The following is a 25493-nucleotide window of genomic DNA, read 5'->3' as shown; positions in this document are numbered from 1 at the left end:
TGTGTGTGGTCCCATGCAGAAAGGAGAAACGGCCGGCGTCAGCTGTTCTGCAACATCATGCAGCACCTGACAGAGAACCACAAGGTGTGGAAGAAGACCATCGAGGAGGAGGAGAAGAGCAAGGAGAAGCAGCAGGCCGACAGCCTGCCTCTCAGCCTGTCCCCTTCGCCCTCCGACGACCAGATCCAGGTCATTCAGGAGGAGGAGGAAGGAGAGGAGCGCCAGTAGCATGATGAAGAAGAGGAGGGACAGAGCCAGGATGCTCGGCAAGGGCGGAACAGTGAAGGCGAAAGTCCTTCAACTCCTCCCTCTTACACGCTCACACAAAAATATTTATACACAACACATAGGTGCACACACGTACTATAGACATATACACAAACACATACACACACAGGATGACCCTGCTGGATCTCCACACGTTGAAATTGTCACTGTGCCGACACGCTAATGCAGTCATGTTGTTTTGAAAAAAGGCCTTACTACTGTGAGGGGATTCTTGCTGCAATGGTGGGAACCCCACTCCTATGCACTTTCACCCCATGGAGAGTAGACCAAGAACAAACACCAGAGCTGAGGACACTGGTGTGGAGAGGAAGAGAGAAAAAGGGTCTGGATGTGCCCCCCATGGTGATCTGGCTGTAATGCTGCCTTGAACGCAGAGCACTTAACTCTCCCTTCGGTACTAAAACAAATCCTATGATTTCAAATAAAGGAAAATAAAAAACACCTTGACGTGGTTGACATCCGTTACCAAAGCGAACAGTTCAAACGTGGAAACAAGAGACTGAGACTGTTTCAGGCTCACTGTCAGGAATATTCTAGATTTATATATCAAATGTGCCTGTCTGAACCTTTACTGAGTCCCCTGGTCCAGACCCTAGGTTGGTCTGTGCAGTCCTCTCCCCTTGCTGGAGACACCAAACACTGTATCACTGACTCAGTCACAGAGACGTTGTGGAGATGTTGACTGAAAATGAGCATTATACCTGCATCGTTTTTGATGCCTTTTATTCATGTGTACCACCTGCCTTTTATGTTTCCTTCTTTTTTTTATTGGTTTAATTTAGTTGGCGTGAGCGTGTGTATGTGTGTGTGTTTTCTTCAGGAACGCTTGGTCGCAAGTCATTGAAATGTTGTCGGAGATGAGATGTTCTCTGTTGTTCCAATGGAGTGCTGTTCCAATGGAGTGCTGTTCCAATGGAGTGCTGTTCCAATGGAGTGCTGTTCCAATGGAGTGCTGTTCCAATGGAGTGCTGTTCCAATGGAGTGCTGTTCCAATGGAGTGCTGTTCCAATGGAGTGCTGTTCCAATGGAGTGCTGTTCCAATGGAGGGATGTTCCAATGGAGTGCTGTTCCAATGGAGGGATGTTCCAATGGAGTGCTGTTCCAATGGAGGGATGTTCCAATGGAGTGCTGTTCCAATGGAGTGCTGTTCCAATGAAGGGATGTTTTTTTCTTTTGATTATATCTATTTTTTCCACGGTTACTCAGGATTCTCGTGAAGTTGAATAATTATTTTGCAAGAATTTAAGTAATTGACTTTAAAACAAAGATAATTAAATCTCGGTGATTGAAATAGTTTTTAAGCTTTGTAAGAACAACTAGAAAAACAAACACATTCAAGCAATTGAACTGCTCCTCTGTGATAGAGCAAAGTATGTCCTGTGTTTCTGTCAAACTCCGCTGCCCCGCAGGCAGCGCCGTTGGCTTGATCTTCTAAAGACCTCACTGTAGAATTGGGATCCTTGATTGTCAGTTGACTGTAAAAGACCTGTTTGCAGCAAGGCAACATTTTGTACAGTAAAATCCCATGATTATTCATGTACCAGTATAGGTAAAGGTGTTTTTGAGTGCATTGCTGTTGGCATTGTTTTTACACATACTCTGTCTAGCTAACCTCTTCATTTCATTTGTCATTCTACAGACACTGATGTTTTGACAAAAACTATAGATCTTTGCCAAACCCACAACCAGGCCAGGACTTAAGTAATCCAGGTTTTCACCTTTGTTTTGGTTTTATAGTGTCCTATTCTCTGTACCATAAGACGGTGTAATACTAATGGTTCTATATTTCTCTCTGTAAAAACTCTAGGCATTCCACTAGAAAAAGAGTTTAATGAAAGAGATGGCAGACCTGCAAGCCGAACTCACTTATCACCCTATTAAGTCATTTTCTCTGGAGAAGGAAGTTCTCAAATAGGCAGTGTAATTCAAGCTAGTATATTTAAAGACAAAAAATATATATATAAATGTCCACATTTTACTACCAAACAAGTGTTTAGCTCTGCACAAAAAAATATCTGCATATAAATATAGTGTATAAATATATTATATTTTTTAATTAATCAACAGAATGCATCTGTTTTCTACACACAGCTGACATATTGTACAGTGAGACCCTGTAATTCTCATCCTGTTTCCAGAGTTTTTATCTGATACTACAGATGTTGAACTGTGGGGTTTGGTGTTTTTCTTTTGGGTTCAGCATCTCCCTGCTCCTTATCATAACCACTTTCTCAACTCTTGTGTCTTGTGTTGTCTACTCAGTCCACCCAACCAGTGCCAAACTGTCCCTGCTCACTGCCCAACCTCTGGGCCCTCATACACTGGGCATGCTATGGTTGGACCCAGAGGTCTCTCTGAGCTCCATGTCCCACAGCAGGCTCAAAGTGATGCTGGTGAACCCAGCCCAGGTGTTGTATGAGAGCTCACGACTCCTAACCGTGGCCCTTCAGTCCGTTCGGGTTGAGCGACACTGCATCTCTTAAGTTCTGATGGTGAATTGTGATGCCTCTGCCACCTCCCCCCACATTGTATGGCTCATTATGTTGTAAAGGTTTGTTTGTTGGCTTGTCACTGTGCAGTCTCACGAACCACAGTGTCCTCTAATGTTCTTGTCATAAAAGTCTCTATGAATGGCTGTTACCCTTATGTAGCATTGAGATATTGTATGTGTTTTAACTGTTCAACCATATCAAAATTGTGGGGGAAATGATTTTTGTTATTTATAGCTGTCATAAAAGACCATCCCTAAAATAACTGTTCTCTCAAATGATTTTATTGATACATAGACACACATACTCAATTGTAACTGTGTGTGTGTGTGTGTGGCATAAAAATCCCCTTGAATGTAACTGTACTATAACTTTGTCCTTAAAGTGTTTAGATCCTCCTGCCAACAACCACAGTTGGAACAGTGATGTTTGCTGAAATGACTGCAATGTTACAGTTTCAAACGCACACAAACAAGGCGCTCATCCAGGCGAATTGGCAGTCTGTCTACCTCAGCATAACTTTCTGAGAAGTGCAGTTAGTAGTTAGAGGTATGCTGGGTGCCAAAAATAGCCAGAGACCATTACATCAATATGAAATATTACCCACTAAGTCTGATGTATGCACAGCACAGCATTGCATTGGAGGTTTTTTTCTAGCCCTTTGGTCTGTTGAGTAGAAGTGAGAGGTCACTTAAGGAAATGGGTGACACCCCCCCAGGCTCAGCTCCAACCACATGAAGATTATTTATAGTGGCTGTATCCCTGGACGACCCAGTCTGGACACAATCTGCCGGCTCACTGCAAAAGTCCATGTCTGACTAGTCCTGTACTGTAGTTTAGATAGACCTATGTTTTCTCTCCAGAAATGTTTCCTATAACCTATTAAGAGAAATACTGTCAGCATGTTGAAGAAAAAGATCAAGCTGCATAAAACATATGTCTTAGGAAAGGCACACCATAAACATTGTAAAAAAGGTAAGTGGAGTACCAAAACGGCATTGTTCTTATTACAAAGTATGACCATAATAGACAAAAGTCAAATTTACTTAAATCACAAAGGACAGCATCACAAAGACATTTTCAACCGATATTGCAGTAGCTTTCTGAGAGAAGGCTTTTCCATGGAAGAATCCCTAGAGATCGGGTTCATTGTTAGTTCAGACTGCTTGATATGGCAGAGATCCAGACTAAACACCATGTCCAGAGCCTTCTAGGAAAAGCTGGCTGCTACTTATTTTCACTGTGCTGTAGAAACAGCTGAAACTACCCACTGGGAACAGACATCAATTCAACATCTATTCCACGTAGGTTCAATGTAATTTCATTGAAATGACATGGAAACAACAATGATTCAACCAGTGTGTGCCCAGTGGGTAATGTTCCCATTTCTCATCTAGGCAGGCTGTGAGAGAGAAGACAGGGCTGTGAACCATCATAGAGGTCCATCCTGTCAATCATTGATGTAATCCCGCAGGGAAGATGAGACATTTGATTATAAGGACACAGATAAAAAGTAAATTCTAATTCAAGGTTAATTCATAGTATATATCTGCATGTATTGTTTAAATATTCACACTTCTTATCTTCTCGATTAAACTTACTGAGAAGTTCCACCTGATATTTCAGGATCTCGTCAGTAACATTTCTGGTGATCCTGTGACTTTGCAAATGGTGCTGTGCAAACATGCAATTTCTCAGAAACAACCATCAGCTGATGTTTAGAATTCTAGTAGTTCTGTGTAAAACACAAGGTAGGAGTCCAAGCTCTAGACCCCTGTTCTGTTCTGACTAAACCCCCAAACCCCCCCCCCCCCCCCCCCCCCCCCTTCGGGCTGTGCCTCCTGAGAATCTGTCACTGCTGCCTGCGGACGGCACAGATGGAGTAAGGCAGCGGCTGCAGTGTCATGCCCAGTTTGGGGGTGAGGCTTGGCACTGTGCCGGGGGGGAACTGCAGATGGAAGCGCTGCAGCATGGTGGTGAAGAACAGGAACATCTCCATCCTGGCCAGATGCTCGCCCAAACAGTGACGCTTCCCTGAGGAAAAACCACACAACATGGATTGAGTTTTGTGAAGATCATGTCATACTTTGTATCATCTACTCTACTCAGAGGAGGCTGGTGAAGGGAGGACTGCTCGTCGTAATGGCTGACATGAAATCAACGGAAAGGTATCAAAACATTCCATTCCAGCCATTACAATGAGCCGTCTGCCGATTTAGTGACACCAGCTACTGACTACTGTTTTCCAGTGAACATTCAACCAATACAACATATCTATTGTACCCAATGTATCTGTTAAGTGATAGTAAAGGTCCTTTACTATCACTGTTATCAGCTGTTTAGTGTTTACCTTATTAGGATATAGGTTATGGCTGGGAAAAGGTTTACACTTGCATACACAGCGCAACTTGAGCAATAGAGGGAACCACATGTATGGGTGGTATGACTGAGAGAATTTGTTTTGTTTGAACTGACATGGTGGTGTTTTTCTGTCTTAACAGTACTTTCCTTTATTAATGGCAGCGTTGTAGTCTGCAATAGCCCCAGGGACAGGCTTGCTCACCAGTCTATTAATTAAGTGCTCAAATAGATTACTGGGCCTTCATACCAGAGATGCTCTAGCTTTTATTACATTTGACTCATTGTAGGTCAAATGAAATGAGATCATAGCTGGGGTATACAGTTAAAGACATGCTCCGGTACTTTGGCAACTAAGAAAGTATTTTTCAATGTGTAGTTCATACATGCATAATCTATGAGCAGAATTACTGCCTCACCTCAATTAGACACGAAATCCCTAGTTGAAAGCGACTTTTATTGAAGCTGTGCTGCGTTATTTTCCCTACATTTCCCTCCACGTGGGCCTGCCACCTAGCAATTTGAGTTATAGCCAATGAGCTTCAGCCTCTCACATTTGAGTGACAGGTAGCAAGAGGCCTGCCCAGCATTATCCAATGAGGTTGCAGGGTGGGCCCAGCTCAGTGGAAACAGCAGAGAGAGAGAGAGAGAGAGAGAGAGAGAGAGAGAGAGAGAGGAGAGAGAGAGAGAGAGAGAGAGAGAGAGAGAGAGAGAGAGAGAGAGAGAGAGAGAGAGAGAGAGAGAGAGAGAGAGAGAGAGAGGAGAGAGAGAGAGAGAGAGAGAGAGAGAGAGAGAGAGAGAGAGAGAGAGAGAGAGAGAGAGAGAGAGAGAGAGAGAGAGAGAGAGAGAGAGAGAGAGAGAGAGAGAGAGAGAGAGAGAGAGAGAGAGAGAGAGAGAGAGAGAGAGAGAGAGAGAGAGAGAGAGAGAGAGAGAGAGAGAGAGAGAGAGAGAGAGAGAGAGAGAGAGAGAGAGAGAGAGAGAGAGAGAGAGAGAGAGAGAGAGAGAGAGAGAGAGAGAAGAGAGAGAGAGAGAGAGAGAGAGAGAGAGAGAGAGAGAGAGAGAGAGAGAGAGAGAGAGAGAGAGAGAGAGAGAGAGAGAGAGAAGAGAGAGGAGAGAGAGAGAGAGAGAGAGAGAGAGAGAGAGAGAGAGAGAGAGAGAGAGAGAGAGAGAGAGAGAGAGAGAGAGAGAGAGAGCAATGACGTGGTGCACATATCTGCATAAATGTGACGTAGTATGCAATTTTTGGGGACCATTTTTGGCTCATGAGTGCTACTTTCAGAACTACTGCCTAAAACGTATACAAACATACAGAAGAATCTCTAATATATTGGAATTTCATGCCCATGATGACTATTAACCCTGTTTTTAAGCATTACCATTTAGATTAGGCAAGAGGAGAGTCATTCAAGTGAGAGGGTGTACACAGTATGTGTGTGAGAGTCTGTGCTACTCTCTTTGGGGGCCTAGGAGTGGAAAGAAGCCAGACTCACCCAGAGAGAAGGGTAGGAAAGCTTCCCGTCGGACAAAGTTTCCATTGCTGTCCAGGAAGCGATGTGGTGAGAAGGTTCCAGGGTCGCACCAGTACTTCTCATCAAAGTGCACAGAGTACAGGTTGGTGATGACCATGGTGCCTTTGGGGATGTTGTAGCCGCTCACCAGTGTGTCCTGAGTGGTGGCGCGGAAGATGCCCAGGGGCACGATGTTACAGAAGCGCAGGACCTCATGTAGCACCGCTTCCACATAGGGCATCCTCTTTTTGTCCGCCAGCGAGGGGGACTTCTCACTTCCCAGCACACTGTCCAGCTCCATATGCACCTTCTCTACACAGAGGAAACACCAGCAGCAAACTGTCAATACCTTTTCATCACAATGTGCTTTCTGCTTCCTAAACTCTTATCTAGTATCTACAGAAATAAGAAAACCTTTCATATGTTTGCACCCCAGGAAGAGTAGCTGCTGCCAAGGGGATCCCTAATAAATACAAATCCTTCCCACAGTTGTGTCAAGTTGGCTGGATGTCCTTTGGGTGGTGGACCATTCCTACAATACATTGGAAACTGTTGAGCGTGAAAACCCCTGCAGCATTGCAGTTCTTTGTACAAACCGGTGCGCCTGTGTAACGGATGTGAAACGGCTAGCTTAGTTAGCGGTGGTGCGCGCTAAATAGCGTTTCAATCAGTGACGTCACTTGCTCTGAGACTTTGAAGTAGTAGTTCCCCTTGCTCTGCAAGGGCCGTGGCTTTTGTGGAGCGATGGGTAACGATGCTTCGAGGGTGACTGTTGTTGATGTGTGCAGAGGGTCCCTGGTTTGTGCCCGGGTATGGGCGAGGGGACGGTCTAAAGTTATACTGTTACACCTGGCACCTACTACAATACCCCATTTAAAGGCATTTAAATATTTTGTCTTGCCAATTCACCCTCTGAATGGCACACATATATAATCCATGTCTCAAGGCTTAAAAATATTTATTTAACCTGTCCCCTATCCTTGTTTAGTTTATTAATTCAACCATTTAAAAAACAAGTACACACAAAACTTGACAAACCCATACATGCACATGAGTAAAATCATGGAGGATAACACACAATAAAGTCTGGGACTTATTTTCATTGTGGTCCTCTTGAAACAAGATGGCTAGGCAAGATCGAACACAGTTAAACGCAGAACGGCATTGAAACAAAGAATCAGAACATTATCTCATCATTGCAGTTACATTGTAGGGGTTATTCATATGGGCACAGAAGACATCAAAACTTGCTGCCCAGAGAGGACGTTGTTTTTATGGGCAGAGGCAACTCATTCCATTCTGAGGCTCCAGAATACAAGAAAGTTCTACGCTGTTCAATGCTGAATAGTGTCCAGCTGTCTAATGGACCGCATCATAGTACTGAGACGGCACTCGTGAAGGTGGTAAATTACCTTTTAATGGTGTCAGACCAAAGGCTCTGCATCTGTCATCGTGCTCCTAGACCTTAGTGACGTTTTTGACACCATTGATCACCACATTCTTTTTAAGAGATTGACCCTCTTGGTCTACACGGAAAAGTTCTTGCCTGGTTTAGATCTTATCTGTTGGAAAATATAGAATTGACTCTTTGGATGGTTTGCCCTTTCACAAATCAATTGTATGTTTCGGTGTTCCTCAAGGTTCCATTTTAGGACCACTATTGTTTTCACTATATATTCTACCTCTTGTTGATGTCATTCAGAAATACAATGTCAACTTTCACTGCTATGCGGACGACCCACAGCTGAACATTTCGATTAAACATGGTGAAGCCCCAAAATTGCCTACCCTGGAAGCCTGTGTTTCAGACATAAGGAAGTGGATGGCGGAAAATGTTTTACTTTTAAACTCGACAAAACAGAGATGTTTGTGCTAGGTCCCAAGAAACAAAGAGATCTGCTGTTTGATCTGAAAATGGATGTTGATGGTTATACAGTCTCAAATAAAACTGTGAAGGACCTCTGCATTGCGCTGGACTATCTTTTGACGAACATATCAAGAATATTTCAAGGGCAGCTTTTTTCCATCTTTGTAACATTGCACAAATCTGAACCTTTGTACAAAAATGATGCAGTAAAGCTAATTTGCTTTTGTAACTTTTAGATTAGACTACTGCAATGCTCTCCTCTCTGGCTATCCGGATAAAGCAATACATTAAATTCAGTTAGTGATAAATACAGACCACCATAGTGCCTGTGCCCAAGAACACTAAGGTAACCTACCTAAATGACTACCGACCCGTAGCACTCACATCTGTAGCCATAAAGTGCTTTGAAGGGCTGGTCATGGCTCACATCAACACCAATATCCCAGGAACCCTAGACCCACTCGAATTTGCATACCGCCCCAACAGATCCACAGATGATGCCATCTCTATTAGAGGTCGACCAATTATGATTTTTTGACGCCGATACCGATACCGATTATTGGAGGACCAAAAAAAGCCGATATCGATTAATCGGACGATTTTTTACAGTTATTTGTAATAATGACAATTACAACAATACTGAATGAACACTTATTTTAACTTTATATAATACATCAATAAAATCAATTTAGCCTCAAATAAATAATGAAACATGTTCAACTTGGTTTAAAGAATGCAAAAACAAAAAGTGTTGGAGAAGAAAGTAAAAGTGCAATATGTGCTATGTAAGAAAGCTAATGTTTAAGTTCCTTGCACAAAACATGAGAACATATGAAAGCTGGTGGTTCCTTTTAACATGAGTCTTCAATATTCCCAGGTAAGAAGTTTTAGGTTGTAGTTAATATAGTATTTATAGGAGTATTTCTCTCTATACGAGTTGTATTTCATATATCTTTGAATATTGGATGTTCTTATAGGCATTTTAGTATTGCCAGTGTAACAGTATAGCTTCCATCCCTCTCCTCGCCGCTACCTGAACCAGGAACACATCGACAACAGCAACCCTCGAAGCAGCGTTACCCATGCAGAGCAAGGCGAACAACTACTCCAAGTCTCAGAGCGAGTGACGTTTGAGACGCTAGTAGCGCGCACCCCGCTAACTAGCTAGCCATTTCACATCGGTTACACCAGCCTAATCTCGGGAGTTGATAGGCTTGAAGTCATAAACAGCGCAATGCTTAGAGCTGCTGGTAAAACGCACGAAAGTGCTGTTTGAATTAATGCTTACGAGCCTGCTGGTGCCTACCATCGCTCAGTCAAACTGCTCTATCAAATCATAGACTTAATTATAACATAATAACACACAGAAATACGAGCCTTAGGTCATTAATATGGTCGAATCCGGAAACTATCATTTCGAAAACAAAATGTTTATTCTTTCACTGAAATACGGAACTGTTCCGTATTTTATCTAACGGATGGCATCCCTAAGTCTAAATATTGCTGTTACATTGCACAACCTTCAATGTTATGTCATCATTACGTAAAATTCTGTCAAATTAGTTCGCAATGAGCCAGGCGGCCCAAACTGTTGCATATACCCTGACTCTGCATGCAATGAACGCAAGAGAAGTGACACAATTTCACCTGGTTAATATTGCCTGCTAACCTTTCTTTTAGCTAAATATGCAGGTTTAAAAATATATACTTCTGTGTATTGATTTTAAGAAAGGCATTGATGTTTATGGTTAGGTACAGTTGGAGCAAAGACAGTCCTTTTTCGCAAATGTGCACCGCATCGATTATATGCAACGCAGGACATGCTAGATAAACTAGTAATATCATCAACCATGTGTAGTTATAACTAGTGATTATGATTGATTGATTGTTTTTTATAAGACAAGTTTAATGCTAGCTAGCAACTTACCTTGGCTTCTTACTGCATTCGCGTAACAGGCAGGCTCCTCGGGAGGCAGGTGGTTAGAGCATTGGACTGGTTAACCGTAAGGTTGCAAGATTGAATCCCTGATTGAATCTGTCGTTCTGCACCTGAACAAGGCTGCACTGTTCCTAGGCCGTCATTGAAAATAAGAATGTGTTCTTAACTGACTTGCCTCATTAAATAAAGTTGTAAAAAATGTAATTAAATTATAAAATCGGCGTCCAAAAATACAGATTTCCGATTGTTATGAAAACTTGAAATCGGCCATTCCGATTAATCGGTCGACCTCTAATCTCTATTGCACTCCACACTGCCCTTTCCCACCTGGACAAAAGGAACACCTATGTGAGAATGCTATTCAATAACTACAGCTCAGCTTTCAACACCATAGTGCTTTCAAAGCTCAGCAATAAGCTAAGGACCCTGCGACTAAACACCTCCCTCTGCAACTGGATCCTGGACTTCCTGATGGGCCGCCCCCAGGTGGTAAGGGCAGGTAACAACACACTGTGCTGATCCTCAACACAGTGGCCCCTCGGGGGTGAGTGCTCAGTCCACTCCTGTACTCCCTGTTTACTCATGACTGCATGGCCAGGCATGACTAACACCATCATTAAGTTTGCCGATGACACAACAGTGGTAGGCCTGATCACCGACAACGACAAGACAGCCTATAGGAAGGTCAGAGACCTGGCCGTGTGGTGCCAGTATAACCTCTCCCTCAACGTGATCAAGACAAAGGAGATGATTGTGGACTACAGGAAAAAGAGGACCGAGCATGCCCCCATTCTCATCGATGCAGTAGAGCAGGCTGCAGTGGAGCAGGTTGAGAGCTTCAAGTTCCTTGGTGTCCACATCTCCAACAAACTAACATGGTCCAAGCACACTAAGACAGTCGTGAAGAGGGCACAACAAAAACTATTCTCCTTCAGGAGACTGAAAGAATTTGGCATGGGTCCTCAGATCCTCAAAAGGTTCTACAGCTGTACCATCGAGAGCATCACTGCCTGGTATGGCAACTGCTCTGCCTCCGACCGCAAGGCACTACAGAGGGTAGTGCGAATGGCCCAGTACATCACTGTGGCCAAAATTCCTGCCATCCAGGACCTCTTTACCAGGCGGTGTCAGGCTGTTCTCTCTGCTACCGCACGGCTAGCGTTACCGGAGCGCCACGTCTAGGTCCAAGAAGCTTCTATCCCCAAGCCATAAGACTCCTGAACACCTAATCAAATGGCTACCCATATGGGTATCACCTATGCATAGTCACTTTAATAACTCTACCTACATGTACATATCACCTCACCTAACCGGTGCCCCCGCCCATTGACTCTGTTCCGGTACCCCCCTGTATATAGTCTCACTATTGTTATTTTACTGCTGATCTTTAATTAATTGTTCCTTTTATTTCTTATTCTTATCTGTGTTTTTTAAACTGCATTGTTGGTTAGGGGCTCGTAAGTAAGCATTTCACTGTAAGGTCTTGTTATATTTGGCGCATGTGACTAATACAATTTGATTTGAAATATTGCTGCTAGAATCTTGATTAGAACCACAAAATTTGATCATATTACTCCAGTACTGTTACTTCCTGTTAAGGCTAAGTTCAATGTTTTACTGCTAACCTACAAATCATTACTGTAACAATGAATCTGAGTCACAAAGCAGGAGAAACGTTTAATAAAGCAACAAACATGAAACGAGACAAGGTAATGGAGTCCAGGTGAGGACAGGCTTCCATCTGCAGGTGCGTGTAATGATGGATACAAGGTGTGCGTAATGATGGATCGCAGGACCGGTGGTTAGTAGACCGACGACACCGAATGCCAGAGGGGAGGAGCGTGAGTAGATGTGTGAATTACATGGACTTGCTCATACCTATCCTCTGATTTGGTAATGCTGTACATACTTACACATACTCTACGGTAACAAGGTAGGGCTTTCTCCTTTAGAGTTAAAGTTTTACGTAATGGTCTGCCTATCCATGTGAGAAACACCGATTCGGTCTCGACCTTTTAGTCTTTACTGAAGACTCATCTCTTCAGTTGGTCCTATGATTCAGTTTAGTCTTGGCCAGGAGTGTAAAGGTGAACTGCAAGGCACTGGCGTGACGAATCCCCCTTGCTGTCTCTGTCTGGCCGGCTCCCGGCTACCGGGATACACGCTGCACCGGCAAGATAGAACAGCACACTCTGGTAAGACGAGGGGGGGCAGTCTGTGCATATTTGTAAACAACAGCTGGTGCACGAAATCTAAGGAAGTCTCTAGATTTTGCTCGCCTGAAGTAGAGTATATTGTGATAAATTGCAGGCCACACTACTTGCCTAGAGAGTTTTCAGCTATACTTTTTGTGGCTGTCTATTTACCACCACAGACAGATGCTGGCACTAAGACCGCACTCAGTCAGCTGTATAAAGAAATAAGCAGGAAAGGAAACCACTCACCCAGAGGCGGCGCTCCTAGTGGCCAGAGACTTTAATGCAGGGAAACTTAAATCAGTTCTACCAAATTTCCATCAACATGTCAAATGTGCAACCAGAGGGAAAAAAAAGTCTAGATCCCCTGTACTCCACACACAGAGATGCGTACAAAGCTCTCCCTCCATTTGGTAAATCCGACCATAACTCTATCCTCCTGATTCCTGCTTACAAGCAAAAAATTAAAGCAGGAAGCACCGGTGACTCGGTCTTTAAAAAAGTGGTCAGATGAAGCAGATGCTAAACTACAGGACTGTTTTGCTATTACAGACTGGAACATGTTCCGGGATTCTTCCGATGGCATTAAGGAGTACACCACATCAGTCACTGGCTTTATCAATAAGTGCATTGAGGACGTCGTCCCCACAGTGACTGTACGTACATACCCCAACCAGAAGCCATGTATTGCAGGCAACATTCTCACTGAGCTAAAGGGTAGAGCTGCCACTTTCAAGGTGCGGGACTCTAACCCGGAAGCTTACAAGAAATCCTGCTATGCCCTGTGACGAACCATCAAACAGGCAAAGCATCAATACGATTGATTGAAGGCTAAGATTGAATCATACTACATCGTCTCTGACACTCGTCTTATGTGTTATAGACTACAAAGGGAAGCACAGCCGCAAGCTGCCCAGTGAGACGAGCCTACCAGACAAGCTAAAATCACTTCTATGCTCGCTTCGAGGCAAGCAACACTGAGGCATGCATGAGAGCATCAGCTGTTCCGGACGACTGTGTGATCACGCTCTCTGTAGCCGATGTGAGTAAGACCTTTAAACTGGTCAACATACACAAGGCTGCGGGGCCAGATGGATTACCAGGACGTGTGCTCCGGGCATGTGCTGACCAACTGGCAGGTGTCTTCACTAACATTTTCAACATGTCCCTGATTGAGTCTCTAATACCAACATGTTTCAAGCAGACCACCATAGTCCCTGTGCCCAAGAACACAAAGGCAACCTGCCTAAATGACTACAGACCCGTAGCACTCACGTCCGTAGCCTTGAAGTGCTTTGAAAGGTTTGTAATGGCTCACATCAATACCATTATCCCAGAAACCCTAGACCCACTCCAATTTGCATACCGCCTCAACAGATCCACAGTTGATGCAATCTCTATTGCACTCCACACTGCCCTCTCCCACCTAGACAAAAGGAACACATGTGAGAATACTATTCATTGGCTACAGCTCAGCGTTCAACACCATAGTACCCTCAAAGCTCATCACTAAGTTAAGGATCCTGGGACTAAACACCTCCCTCTGCAACTGAATCCTGGACTTCCTGACGGGCCACCCCCAGGTGGTGAGGGTAGGTAGCAACACATCTCCCACGCTGATTCTCAACACTGGAACTCCCCAGGGGTGTGTGCTCAGTCCTCTCTTGTACTCCCTGTTCACCCACGACTGCATGGCCAGGCATGACTCCAACACCATCATTAAGTTTGCAGACAACACAACAGTGGTAGGCCTGATCACCGACAACGACGAGGCAGCCTATAGGAAGTCAGAGACCTGGAGGGTGGTGCCAGAATAACAACCTATCCCTCAATGTAACCAAAACTAAAGAGATTATTTTACTACAGGAAAAGGAGGACCGAGCACGCCCCCATTCTCATCAACGGGGTTGTAGTGGAGCAGGTTGAGAGCTTCAAGTTCCTTGCTGTCCACATTAACAACAAACTAGAATGTGTTTGGACCACCAAGACAGTCGTGAAGAGGGCACGGCAAAGCCTATTCCCCCTCAGAAAACTAAAAAGATTTTGCATGGGTCCTCAGATCCTCAAAAGGTTCTACGGCTGCAACATCGAGAGCATCCTGACTGGTTGCATCCCTGCCTGGTAAGGCAATTGCTCGGCCTCTGACCGCAAGGCACTACAGAGGGTAGTGCGTACGGCCCAGTACATCACTGGGGCTAAGCTGCCTGCCATCCAGGACCTCTACACCAAGCGGTGTCAGAGGAAGGCCCTAAAAATAGTCAAAGACCCCAATCATAGCCTGTTCTCTTTAATACCGCATTGCAAGCGGTACCGGAGTGCCAAGTCTAGGATAAAAAGGATTCTCAACAGTTTTTACCCCCAAGCCATAAGACTGCAGAACAGGTAATCAAATGGCTACCCGGACTATTTGAATTGTGTGCCTCCCCCAACCAACCCCTCTTTTTACACTGCTGCTCTTCTCTGGTTAACATATATGCATAGTCTCTTTAACTATACATTAATGTACTTACTACCTCAATTGGGCCGACCAACCAGTGCTCCCGCACATTGGCTAACCGGGCTATTTGCATTGTGTCCAACCCACCACCCGCCAACCCCTCTTTTACACTACTGCTACTCTCTGTTCATCATATATGCATAGTCACTTTAACCATATCTACATGTACATACTACCTCAATCAGCCTGACTAACTGGTGTCTGTATATAGCCTCACTACTTCTATAGCCTGTCTTTTTACTGTTGTTTTATTTCTTTACCTACCTATTGTTCACCTAATATCTTTTTTTGCACTATTGGTTAGAGCCTGCAAGTAACCATTCCCCTGTCCGGGGGTACCTGTTGTATTCAGCGCACGTGACAAATAAACTTGGATTTGATTTGATTTAGTAAACTGGTGGGCTGTTAATATCCCTCTAGTGGTGTGGGGGCTGTGCTTTGGCAAAGTGGGTGGGGTGATATCCTGCCTGTTTTGCCCTGTCCGGGGGTATTGTCAGACACGGCCACAGTGTCCACTGACCCCCCCCCCCCTCCCTGTCTCAGCCTCCAGTATTTATGATGCAATAGTCTATGTGCCCGGTGGGCTAGGGTTAGTCTATCCTATCTGGTGAAATTCTCCTGTCTTAACTTAAGTGTGCTCCCTCTAATTCTCCCATCTCTCTCTCGGAGGAGGACAGGAGCCCTAGGACCATACCACAGGACTACCTGGCCTGATGACTCCTGGCTGTCCCCAGTCCACCTGGTCATGCCGCTCATCCAGTTTCTGCTGTTTTGCCTGTGGCTATGGAACCTGTTCACCAGATGCTGTTTTTCGACCCTCTCCCTCCATCTCTCTCTCTACCTCACCTGCTTTCCTCGACCTCTGAAAGCTCGACTACATAAAGCCAACAGACATTTACTCCTGACGTGCTGACCTGTTGAACCCTCTATAACAGGCCTGGGCATCGGCCGTCCCGGGGGCGGTACGCAGCCCGCGACCTGATTCAATACCGCCCCCCGGAATCATGCTCAGATCACAAAGAATTTGCGATAGTAAAGTTTTGAAAAACGTATTTGTTATTCAAATTAAAAACTCAATGAATACTCGCCTTTGTGTAATGATTTAACTCCCACCGCTTGTGGGACATTTATTTTGAAGGCTCGTATAAATAACAACTGCACAAGGACAGACACTGACTGACAGGCTGACACACACACGTCACAGTTATAAATAGTAGCTCGCTAGAAATTGTGCAAAAATTAGTTTTTCAAAGAAAAGGAATGTAGACAATGAATGTAGGGTGTTCCAGCAAGAGTGGACATTGAAATATTTATTTATTGAGCTATCAGGGAAAGCTGTGTACTTAGTGTGCAAAGAGAACATCTCTGTCTTGAAAGACGCCAACTTGTCCCGACACTTCCAGACGAAGCATGCAGAGAAATATAGGAATATGTCTTCTGAGCAGAGGGCAAGTGCATCAAAAGAGTTGCTTTCTCAGTTGCAGAAGTAGCAAGGACTTTTCACAAAACTGCTTTCAGAAAACAATGGAATTGCCACAAAATTGCTAAACATAGCAAGCCATTCGCTGAGGGCAAATTCATTAAAGAATGTTTAATTGACTCTGCAGCAATACTTTGCCCCGACAAGAAGGAGCTGTTTGAAAATGTTTCCCTGCCAAGACAAACAGTGACACGGAGTGTTGAGGATATCGCAGAGAATATGGAACAACATTTGAAAGACAAAGTAAAGGAATTCACCTATTTCTACAAACTACAAGGGAAGGGCCTTTTTGCACATCAGATGTACAGCCTTGTCAAAGCCTTCAAGGGAAAACTACTCCTCCTGACCCACCAAGTAAAAGCCAACAATCTCACCCATCTTCCGACACTACTAGTCTGTTCCCTATCAGATGACCTGTGGGAGAAGTATACCTCGCTGCTGCGTGCTTTGAACGGTGAGTTCTCATCGTTTTGAGGATTTCAAAGTGTTGGAAAATGACATGCTGTTGGTTTCCTCTCCTTTCACCTTCAATGTGAATAACGCTCCCACTGACCTGCATCATGAACTTATAGATCTTCAGTCTGATGCAGTGATTGGAGAACTACTCAAAACAATGTCACTGATGAGGTTCTATGCCTCTCTCAATGAACAAAACTTTCCAAGGATTAGGAGTCATGCTCAAAAGATGTTTGTACTGTTTGGGTCAACCTATGTATGTGAACAGGCATTTTCAGTGATAAAATATAATAAGTCAAGGCACAGATCATCTGTTACTGACTTTCGCCTCCCAGCAATTTTGCGCATAGCGATGTCAAAACTATACCTGACTTCACTGCTCTAGTCAATGCCCATCAGAGACTTCACTCCTCACACTGATTGAGTAGTTTAAATGTAACGTTGAGCTCTCTTTCTTTCTTGTGTTTTTGTGCATACCCGTTAACAAGAGTTCTGTCCGTGGTGCTGAATGCACAGTGTACTTTTGTATAATGTATAATGTACATTATGTAAAATGTATAATCCTGAATATATGATATATTCTAATGCTCTACAACCACTGGGATTATTATTTGAGCCTGCTGGTCATCTATGAACGTTTGATCTTGAAAATCGATCTGGCCTTAATGGCCATGTACATTTATACATTTTTTGTCATTTAGCAGATGCTCTTATCCAGAGTGACTTACAGTAGTGAGCGCATACAGTTTAGTACACTTATAATCTCAACCCGGCACATCCAGAAGAGGACTGGCCACCCCTCAGATCCTGGTTCCTCTAGGTTTCTTCCTAGGTTCCTGCATTTCTAGGGAGTTTTTCCTAGCCACCGTGCTTCTGCATCTGCATTGCTTGCTGTTTGGGGTTTAAGGCTGGGTTTCTGTATAAGCACTTTGTGACATCTGATGATGTAAAAAGGGCTTTATAAATAAAATTGATTTAATTGATTGAAGTGGATTTAACAAGTGACATCAATAACCTGGTCAGTCTGTCGTTGAAAGAGCATAATGTTTTACACTCAGCGTATACCTTAGTAGTGAAATAGTTTAAACAAAAATCTATTAAAAAAATCTATTATTAATCACCTACAAACATACACTCCCCTCCGTATGTATTTGGACAGTGAAGCTAAAATTGGCTGGTGTGTTTACGGACATATTCAATCAATCCCTATCCCAGTCTGCTGTTCCCACATGCTTCAAGAGGGCCACCATTGTTCCTGTTCCCAAGAAAGCTAAGGTAACTGAGCTAAACGACTACCACTCATTTCCGTCATCATGAAGTGCTTTGAGAGACTAGTCAAGGACCATATCACCTCCACCCTACCTGACACCCTAGACCCACTCCAATTTGCTTACCGCCCAAATAGGTCCACAGACGATGCAATCTCAACCACACTGCACACTGCCCTAACCCATCTGGACAAGAGGAATACCTATGTGAGAATGCTGTTCATCGACTACAGCTCGGCATTTAACACCATAGTACCCTCCAAGCTCGTCATCAAGCTCGAGACCCTGGGTCTTGACCCCGCCCTGTGCAACTGGGTACTGGACTTCCTGACGGGACGCCCCCAGGTGGTGAGTGTAGGCAACAAGATCTCCACCCCGCTGATCCTCAACACTGGGGCCCCACAAGGGTGCGTTCTGAGCCCTCTCCTGTACTCCCTGTTCACCCACGACTGCGTGGCCACGCACGCCTCCAACTCAATCATCAAGTTCAGGGAAGTCCGGAACCAATACACGCAGTCAGTCAGGAAAGCTAAGGCCAGCTTCTTCAGGCAGAAGTTTGCATCCTGTAGCTCCAACTCCAAAAAGTTCTGGGACACTGTGAAGTCCATGGAGAACAAGAGCACCTCCTCCCAGCTGCCCACTGCACTGAGGCTAGGTAACACGGTCACCACTGATAAATCCATGATTATCGAAAACTTCAATAAGCATTTCTCAACGGCTGGCCATGCCTTCCGCCTGGCTACTTCAACCTCGGCCAACAGCTCCGCCCCCCCCGCAGCTCCTCGCCCAAGCCTCTCCAGGTTCTCCTTTACCCAAATCCAGATAGCAGATGTTCTGAAAGAGCTGCAAAACCTGGACCCGTACAAATCAGCTGGGCTTGACAATCTGGACCCTCTATTTCTGAAACTATCTGCCACCATTGTCGCAACCCCTATTACCAGCCTGTTCAACCTCTCTTTCATCTCGTCTGAGATCCCCAAGGATTGGAAAGCTGCCGCAGTCATCCCCCTCTTCAAAGGGGGAGACACCCTGGACCCAAACTGTTACAGACCTATATCCATCCTGCCCTGCCTATCTAAGGTCTTCGAAAGCCAAGTCAACAAACAGGTCACTGACCATCTCGAATCCCACCGTACCTTCTCCGCTGTGCAATCTGGTTTCCGAGCCGGTCATGGGTGCACCTCAGCCACACTCAAGGTACTAAACGACATCATAACCGCCATCGATAAAAGACAATACTGTGCAGCCGTCTTCATCGACCTTGCCAAGGCTTTCGACTCTGTCAATCACCATATTCTTATCGGCAGACTCAGTAGCCTCGGTTTTTCGGATGACTGCCTTGCCTGGTTCACCAATTACTTTGCAGACAGAGTTCAGTGTGTCAAATCGGAGGGCATGCTGTCCGGTCCTCTGGCAGTCTCTATGGGGGTGCCACAGGGTTCAATTCTCGGGCCGACTCTTTTCTCTGTGTATATCAATGATGTTGCTCTTGCTGCGGGCGATTCCCTGATCCACCTCTACGCAGACGACACCATTCTATATACTTTCGGCCCGTCTTTGGACACTGTGCTATCTAACCTCCAAACAAGCTTCAATGCCATACAACACTCCTTCCGTGGCCTCCAACTGCTCTTAAACGCTAGTAAAACCAAATGCATGCTTTTCAACCGGTCGCTGCCTGCACCTGCATGCCCGACTAGCATCACCACCCTGGATGGTTCCGACCTAGAATATGTGGACGTCTATAAGTACCTAGGTGTCTGGCTAGACTGCAAACTCTCCTTCCAGACTCATATCAAACATCTCCAATCGAAAATCAAATCAAGAGTCGGCTTTCTATTCCGCAACAAAGCCTCCTTCACTCAAGCCGCCAAGCTTACCCTAGTAAAACTGACTATCCTACCGATCCTCGACTTCGGCGATGTCATCTACAAAATGGCTTCCAACACTCTACTCAGCAAACTGGATGCAGTCTATCACAGTGCCATCCGTTTTGTCACTAAAGCACCTTATACTACCCACCACTGCGACTTGTATGCTCTAGTCGGCTGGCCCTCGCTACATATTCGTCGCCAGACCCACTGGCTCCAGGTCATCTACAAGTCTATGCTAGGTAAAGCTCCGCCTTATCTCAGCTCACTGGTCACGATGGCAACACCCATCCGTAGCACGCGCTCCAGCAGGTGTATCTCACTGATCATCCCTAAAGCCAACACCTCATTTGGCCGCCTTTCGTTCCAGTACTCTGCTGCCTGTGACTGGAACGAATTGCAAAAATCGCTGAAGTTGGAGACTTTCATCTCCCTCACCAACTTCAAACATCAGCTATCTGAGCAGCTAACCGATCGCTGCAGCTGTACATAGTCTATTGGTAAATAGCCCACCCTTTTCACCTACCTCATCCCCGTACTGTTTTTATTTATTTACTTTTCTGCTCTTCTGCACACCAATATCTCTACCTGTACATGACCATCTGATCTTTTATCACTCCAGTGTTAATCTGCAAAATTGTAATTATTTGCCTACCTCCTCATGCCTTTTGCACACATTGTATATAGACCCCCCCTTCGTTTTCTACTGTGTTATTGACTTGTTAATTGTTTACTCCATGTGTAACTCTTTGTTGTATGCTCACACTGCTATGCTTTATCTTGGCCAGGTCGCAGTTGCAAATGAGAACTTGTTCTCAACTAGCCTACCTGGTTAAATAAAGGTGAAATAAAAATAAAATAAAAAAAGTTTGCGGACGACACAACAGTGGTAGGCTTGATTACCAACAACAACGAGACGGCCTACAGGGAGGAGGTGAGGGCCCTCGGAGTGTGGTGTCAGGAAAATAACCTCACACTCAACGTCAACAAACTAAGGAGATGATTGTGGACTTCAGGAAACAGCAGAGGGAACACCCCCCTATCCACATCGATGGAACAGTAGTGGAGAGGGTAGCAAGTTTTAAGTTCCTCGGCATACACATCACAGACAAACTGAATTGGTCCACCCACACAGACAGCATCGTGAAGAAGGCGCAGCAGCGCCTCTTCAACCTCAGGAGGCTGAAGAAATTCGGCTCGTCACCAAAAGCACTCACGAACTTCTACAGATGCACAATCGAGAGCATCCTGGCGGGCTGTATCACCGCCTGGTACGGCAACTGCTCCGCCCACAACCGTAAGGCTCTCCAGAGGGTAGTAAGGTCTGCACAACGCATCACCGGGGGCAAACTACCTGCCCTCCAGGACACCTACACCACCCGATGTTACAGGAAGGCCATAAAGATCATCAAGGACAACAACCACCCGAGCCACTGCCTGTTCACCCCACTATCATCCAGAAGGCGAGGTCAGTACAGGTGCCTCAAAGCTGGGACCGAGAGACTGAAAAACAGCTTCTATCTCAAGGCCATCAGACTGTTAAACAGCCACCACTAACATTGAGTGGCTGCTGCCAACACACTGACTCAACTCCAGCCACTTTAATAATGGGAATTGCTGGGAAATGTAAAATATATCACTAGCCACTTTAAACAATGCTACCTAATATAATGTTTACATACGTATACATATGAGATGAATAATGTAGGGTATATACTGTACTCTATATCATCTACTGCATCTTTATGTAATACATGTATCACTAGCCCCTTTAGCTATGCCACTTTGTTTACATACTCATCTCATATGTATATACTGTACTCGATACCATCTACTGCATCTTGCCTATGCCGCTCTGTACCATCACTCATTCATATATCTTTATGTACATATTCTTTATCCCCTTACACTTGTGTGTATAAGACAGTAGTTTTGGAATTGTTAGTTAGATTACTTGTTGGTTATTACTGCATTGTCGGAACTAGAGGCACAAGCATTTCGCTACACTCGCATTAACATCTGCTAACCATGTGTATGTGACAAATACAATTTGATTTGATTTGATATCAAATCTAAAATGGTGAATTATAGAGACACATTTACAATTGTAGCTTCACTGTCCGAGGGGAGGGAGTGTATAACTTTGTACAGTTGAAAGAAAAAAGATATACCTTAGTTGCTGTATATTATGGCTTGGAGAAAGGTTAAATAAGGACGAGGCAAGTCCCTTTACTGGACACCAGAGGAGAAAGAAAGACCAAGGATGACCTGTTTGTGAACCGTTGAAACTGAGCTTAATACCAGAATAGGCCTCATCTGAAAAAGAGAAACAAAATAGAAAAGGACAGGAAGAGATGGAGGGACGTTGGAGGTCTTATGCACCACTTGGCCTGAGTGAGGACAAGGCAGGGTGCTATGAGGCCTGAGTAAGGACAGGGCAGGGTGCTATGAGGCCTGAGTGAGGACAAGGCAGGGTGATATGAGGCCTGAGTGAGGACAAGGCAGTGTGATATGAGGCTTGAGTGAGGACAAGGCAGGGTGATATGAGGCTTGAGTAAGGACAAGACAGGGTGCTATGAGGCCTGAGTAAGGACAAGACAGGGTGCTATGAGGCCCAAGTGAGGACAAGACAGGGTGCTATGAGGCCCAAGTGAGGACAAGGCAGGGGACTTGGTGCTGAGGCCTACTGTGCTATAAGGCAGCACACTGACCTTGAATGTTGGGGTAGAGGGCCATGTAGAGCATAGCCCAGCGTAGGGTGTTGGTGGTGGTCTCCGTGCCCGCGATGATGAGCTCGCCCACAGAGTAGATTAGGTTCTCCCTGGAATATGGGGTGCCCAAGTTGCCAGCACTCTTGTCCAACTTGTTCAGGTAGTCATCGATGTAGTGGCGCGGGAAGTTGCACACTCTGCCCTCCGAGAAGCGCCTGATGATCTGCTCCAGGAAGTTATAGACCTTGGCTGCGTTGCGGAACAGCTTCTGGTGCTTTCCAAAGGGGAGGTACTCGATCCATGGGAAGGCGTTGTAAAGGAAGGCCCAGCCACTGACGGCCAGCTCCACATTCTCACTGAAGATCTCGATCATGTGCTGGAAGTCACAGTTGTCGTACGTGAAACGCTCGCCGAAGATGATGAGGTTGGTGATGTTGGACACAGCATTGGTCACCAGGTGCTTTGGGTTAAAGGGTTTCCCTTTGTGTTCGTCGATGGCATCCACAAAAAACATGCACTCTTCCAGGATCTTCTGGTCGAGGGGCTTTTGAAAACTTCCAAAGTAACGAAAGGAGTTGCTGGCTAGTTGACGATGTTCAATCCATCCGTTGCCAAATTTAGCATTCAGAAGTCCTGAGAAGGAAGATATTGAGATTAGAGCAGACATAATGAGACCTTACTGAGCATGTACCATAAAATAGCCTAGAGAGTTCGATAACACCAAGCTTGTATTTGCATGTAATATCTAATCACAATATAACAATATCATAATGTCCATATTCAGAATACATTATAACTGACTTTCTTACCTCCCATTTTGGTCATTTTCATAAATAAAGGCAGCGATGGCCGGTCAGAAAAGACATCACCCTGGTGGTACAGGCATTCTCTGATGGCATCATATCCATTCAGAACCACTGCTGAGTAGCCTCCCAAATCAAGACTGAAAATCTGAGATAAAATACTTGAATAAATAGACATCCAAAATAATATGCCATTTATTTTCCCAAAATATGTTTCTTTTTTTTTTCTTTGAAAAAGTAGTATGACATAACATCTAAATTGCAAATGATATATTAGGCTAGTTTAGAGGTAGTCTAGCTCTATTTGCCGAGGCATGCTGACTAAGCGTACCTTCGCCATTTTTCGAAACCCTGCAAGCGCAGCTGGAGCCTGCCAACACTTAGCGAATAGCGAGCCTCTTTTGTTCAGTTTTCTGAGTTTTTTTTCTAGGCTGACGCAAGATATAGGGACAAGAATGGAGCGTCCATCCTAACTAATATTTTGACACACATAAGAAATTCTGGTTGTGTTTCGGATCATTTTTATTTATTTTTTTACCTTTAACTAGGCAAGTCAGTTAAGAACAAATTATTTTTTACGATGACAGGCTAACGGTGAACAATGTGTTGACTGCCTTGTTCAGCGGCAGAATGACACATTTTTACCTTGGCAGCTCGGGATTCGATCTAGCAACATTTCGGCTACTGGCCCAATGCTCTAACCACTAGGCTACCTGCAAACTTTATTTCACATGTATTTCACAAGTTTTTTCACGAATGAAATTAAAGCAACTTTGAGATTCTGTTTTGTAATGAAAAGCGCTATATAAAATACATATTGTAATGCAAAAATCCGTATTCATAAATGAACACTCAATAGGCTAAACCGCAATAGTTAAACCGGTTTGAGCACAAGAAGACTAGCCTACATGGGGGTGCACACAAGTAGCCAACACAAAAAAATGCCTAGGTTTAGTCAAGCCACTTTGACACAATAAGGTAAGTACCGTACCTGCCCATGGATTTCACTCTGTTTCTTCATAAAGACGTGCGGTTCTGTTGCTAGAGACATAATGTTCCCTATGACAGGGATAGGTGACGGTCCAGGAGGGAATCCTCGTGGTCTCCTCTGCTTCACAAGCTGTCGGATCAGCAAAAGAACAATAAGGGAAATAAGTAAACTACACAGACCTAAGAAAGCCTGTCCATGCGACACTTCTGAGACTAGGGATGATAACTGAATGAATACCATTTTTCTCTCTCTAACTTTGCTGTCTGTACTAAGCTCTCCTCTGTGAAAGAGTTATGTAGGCTATATCATCTTGCACATGTTTCTATCCCCTGCCTCTACCCAATAGGATACTTCTCCCTCTACAAGGCTAAGTTTGGCTGGAAGTTTAGCTGTGATGACTATCGATGAACTTTGATCAGCCTTCGATCAATTCTAGCAATCAACAAATCGTGATTCTGCTATTTCTGAGGATTTGATTTCCCAATGATGATTCCTGGCCATTTGTTGGCATGCAGCATAACTTGCCGGCCAGCTGGCACCACACAGATCAAGTTGGTTAAAAAAAAAGCTATATTTTTTCACCGCTGATTCAGCCTGTACTCAGACTAGACATAACATAGTAAACGAAACTTCGGGACACTCAATTTACCATGATATATTACATTTGTTATGGTTACATAAGACAGAATGTTACTAAAGGCAAAAACAAAAGGCTGGTGGATAATTAGCAACTTTGCAACTAGCATGTTAGCTAACCCTTCCCCTTAACCCT

At 44.5% G+C, this 25493-nt stretch overlaps 2 protein-coding genes across 4 annotated transcripts in view; one reads left to right on the top strand and one right to left on the bottom strand.

The window, feature by feature from the left end:
* Positions 1–2996, top strand: part of pde3b (phosphodiesterase 3B) — a 97076-nt gene extending 94080 nt beyond the window's left edge. The window contains exon 16 of the mRNA XM_031813598.1: positions 20–2996. Within this exon, the coding sequence (XP_031669458.1) occupies positions 20–228 (209 nt within the window). The 3' untranslated portion in view covers positions 229–2996. The remainder of the gene's footprint in view (positions 1–19) is intronic.
* Positions 562–25282, bottom strand: cyp2r1 (cytochrome P450, family 2, subfamily R, polypeptide 1). Of its 3 annotated transcripts, XM_031813615.1 has the most exons (6): positions 24959–25282; positions 24722–24850; positions 23737–23878; positions 22928–23560; positions 6626–6955; positions 4586–4811 (listed from the first exon to the last, which is right to left on the bottom strand). In XM_031813615.1, exons 1-6 carry the CDS (start codon positions 24959–24961, stop codon positions 4630–4632), a joined length of 1419 nt encoding a protein of 472 aa, XP_031669475.1. In that variant the 5' UTR covers positions 24962–25282; the 3' UTR covers positions 4586–4629. The 3 variants fall into 3 exon arrangements, with proteins under 3 accessions (XP_031669467.1, XP_031669475.1, XP_031669481.1); XM_031813607.1 differs by having other exon boundaries at positions 562–4811; positions 24722–25250; XM_031813621.1 differs by lacking the exons at positions 24722–24850; positions 24959–25282 and adding an exon at positions 24062–24139.
* Positions 25283–25493: the final 211 nt, after the last annotated feature.

Source organism: Oncorhynchus kisutch, linkage group LG3 (assembly GCF_002021735.2).
Source record: "Oncorhynchus kisutch isolate 150728-3 linkage group LG3, Okis_V2, whole genome shotgun sequence".
Classification (NCBI taxonomy): Eukaryota; Metazoa; Chordata; class Actinopteri; order Salmoniformes; family Salmonidae; genus Oncorhynchus; species Oncorhynchus kisutch.
This window is presented reverse-complemented; position numbering and strand designations above follow the sequence as displayed.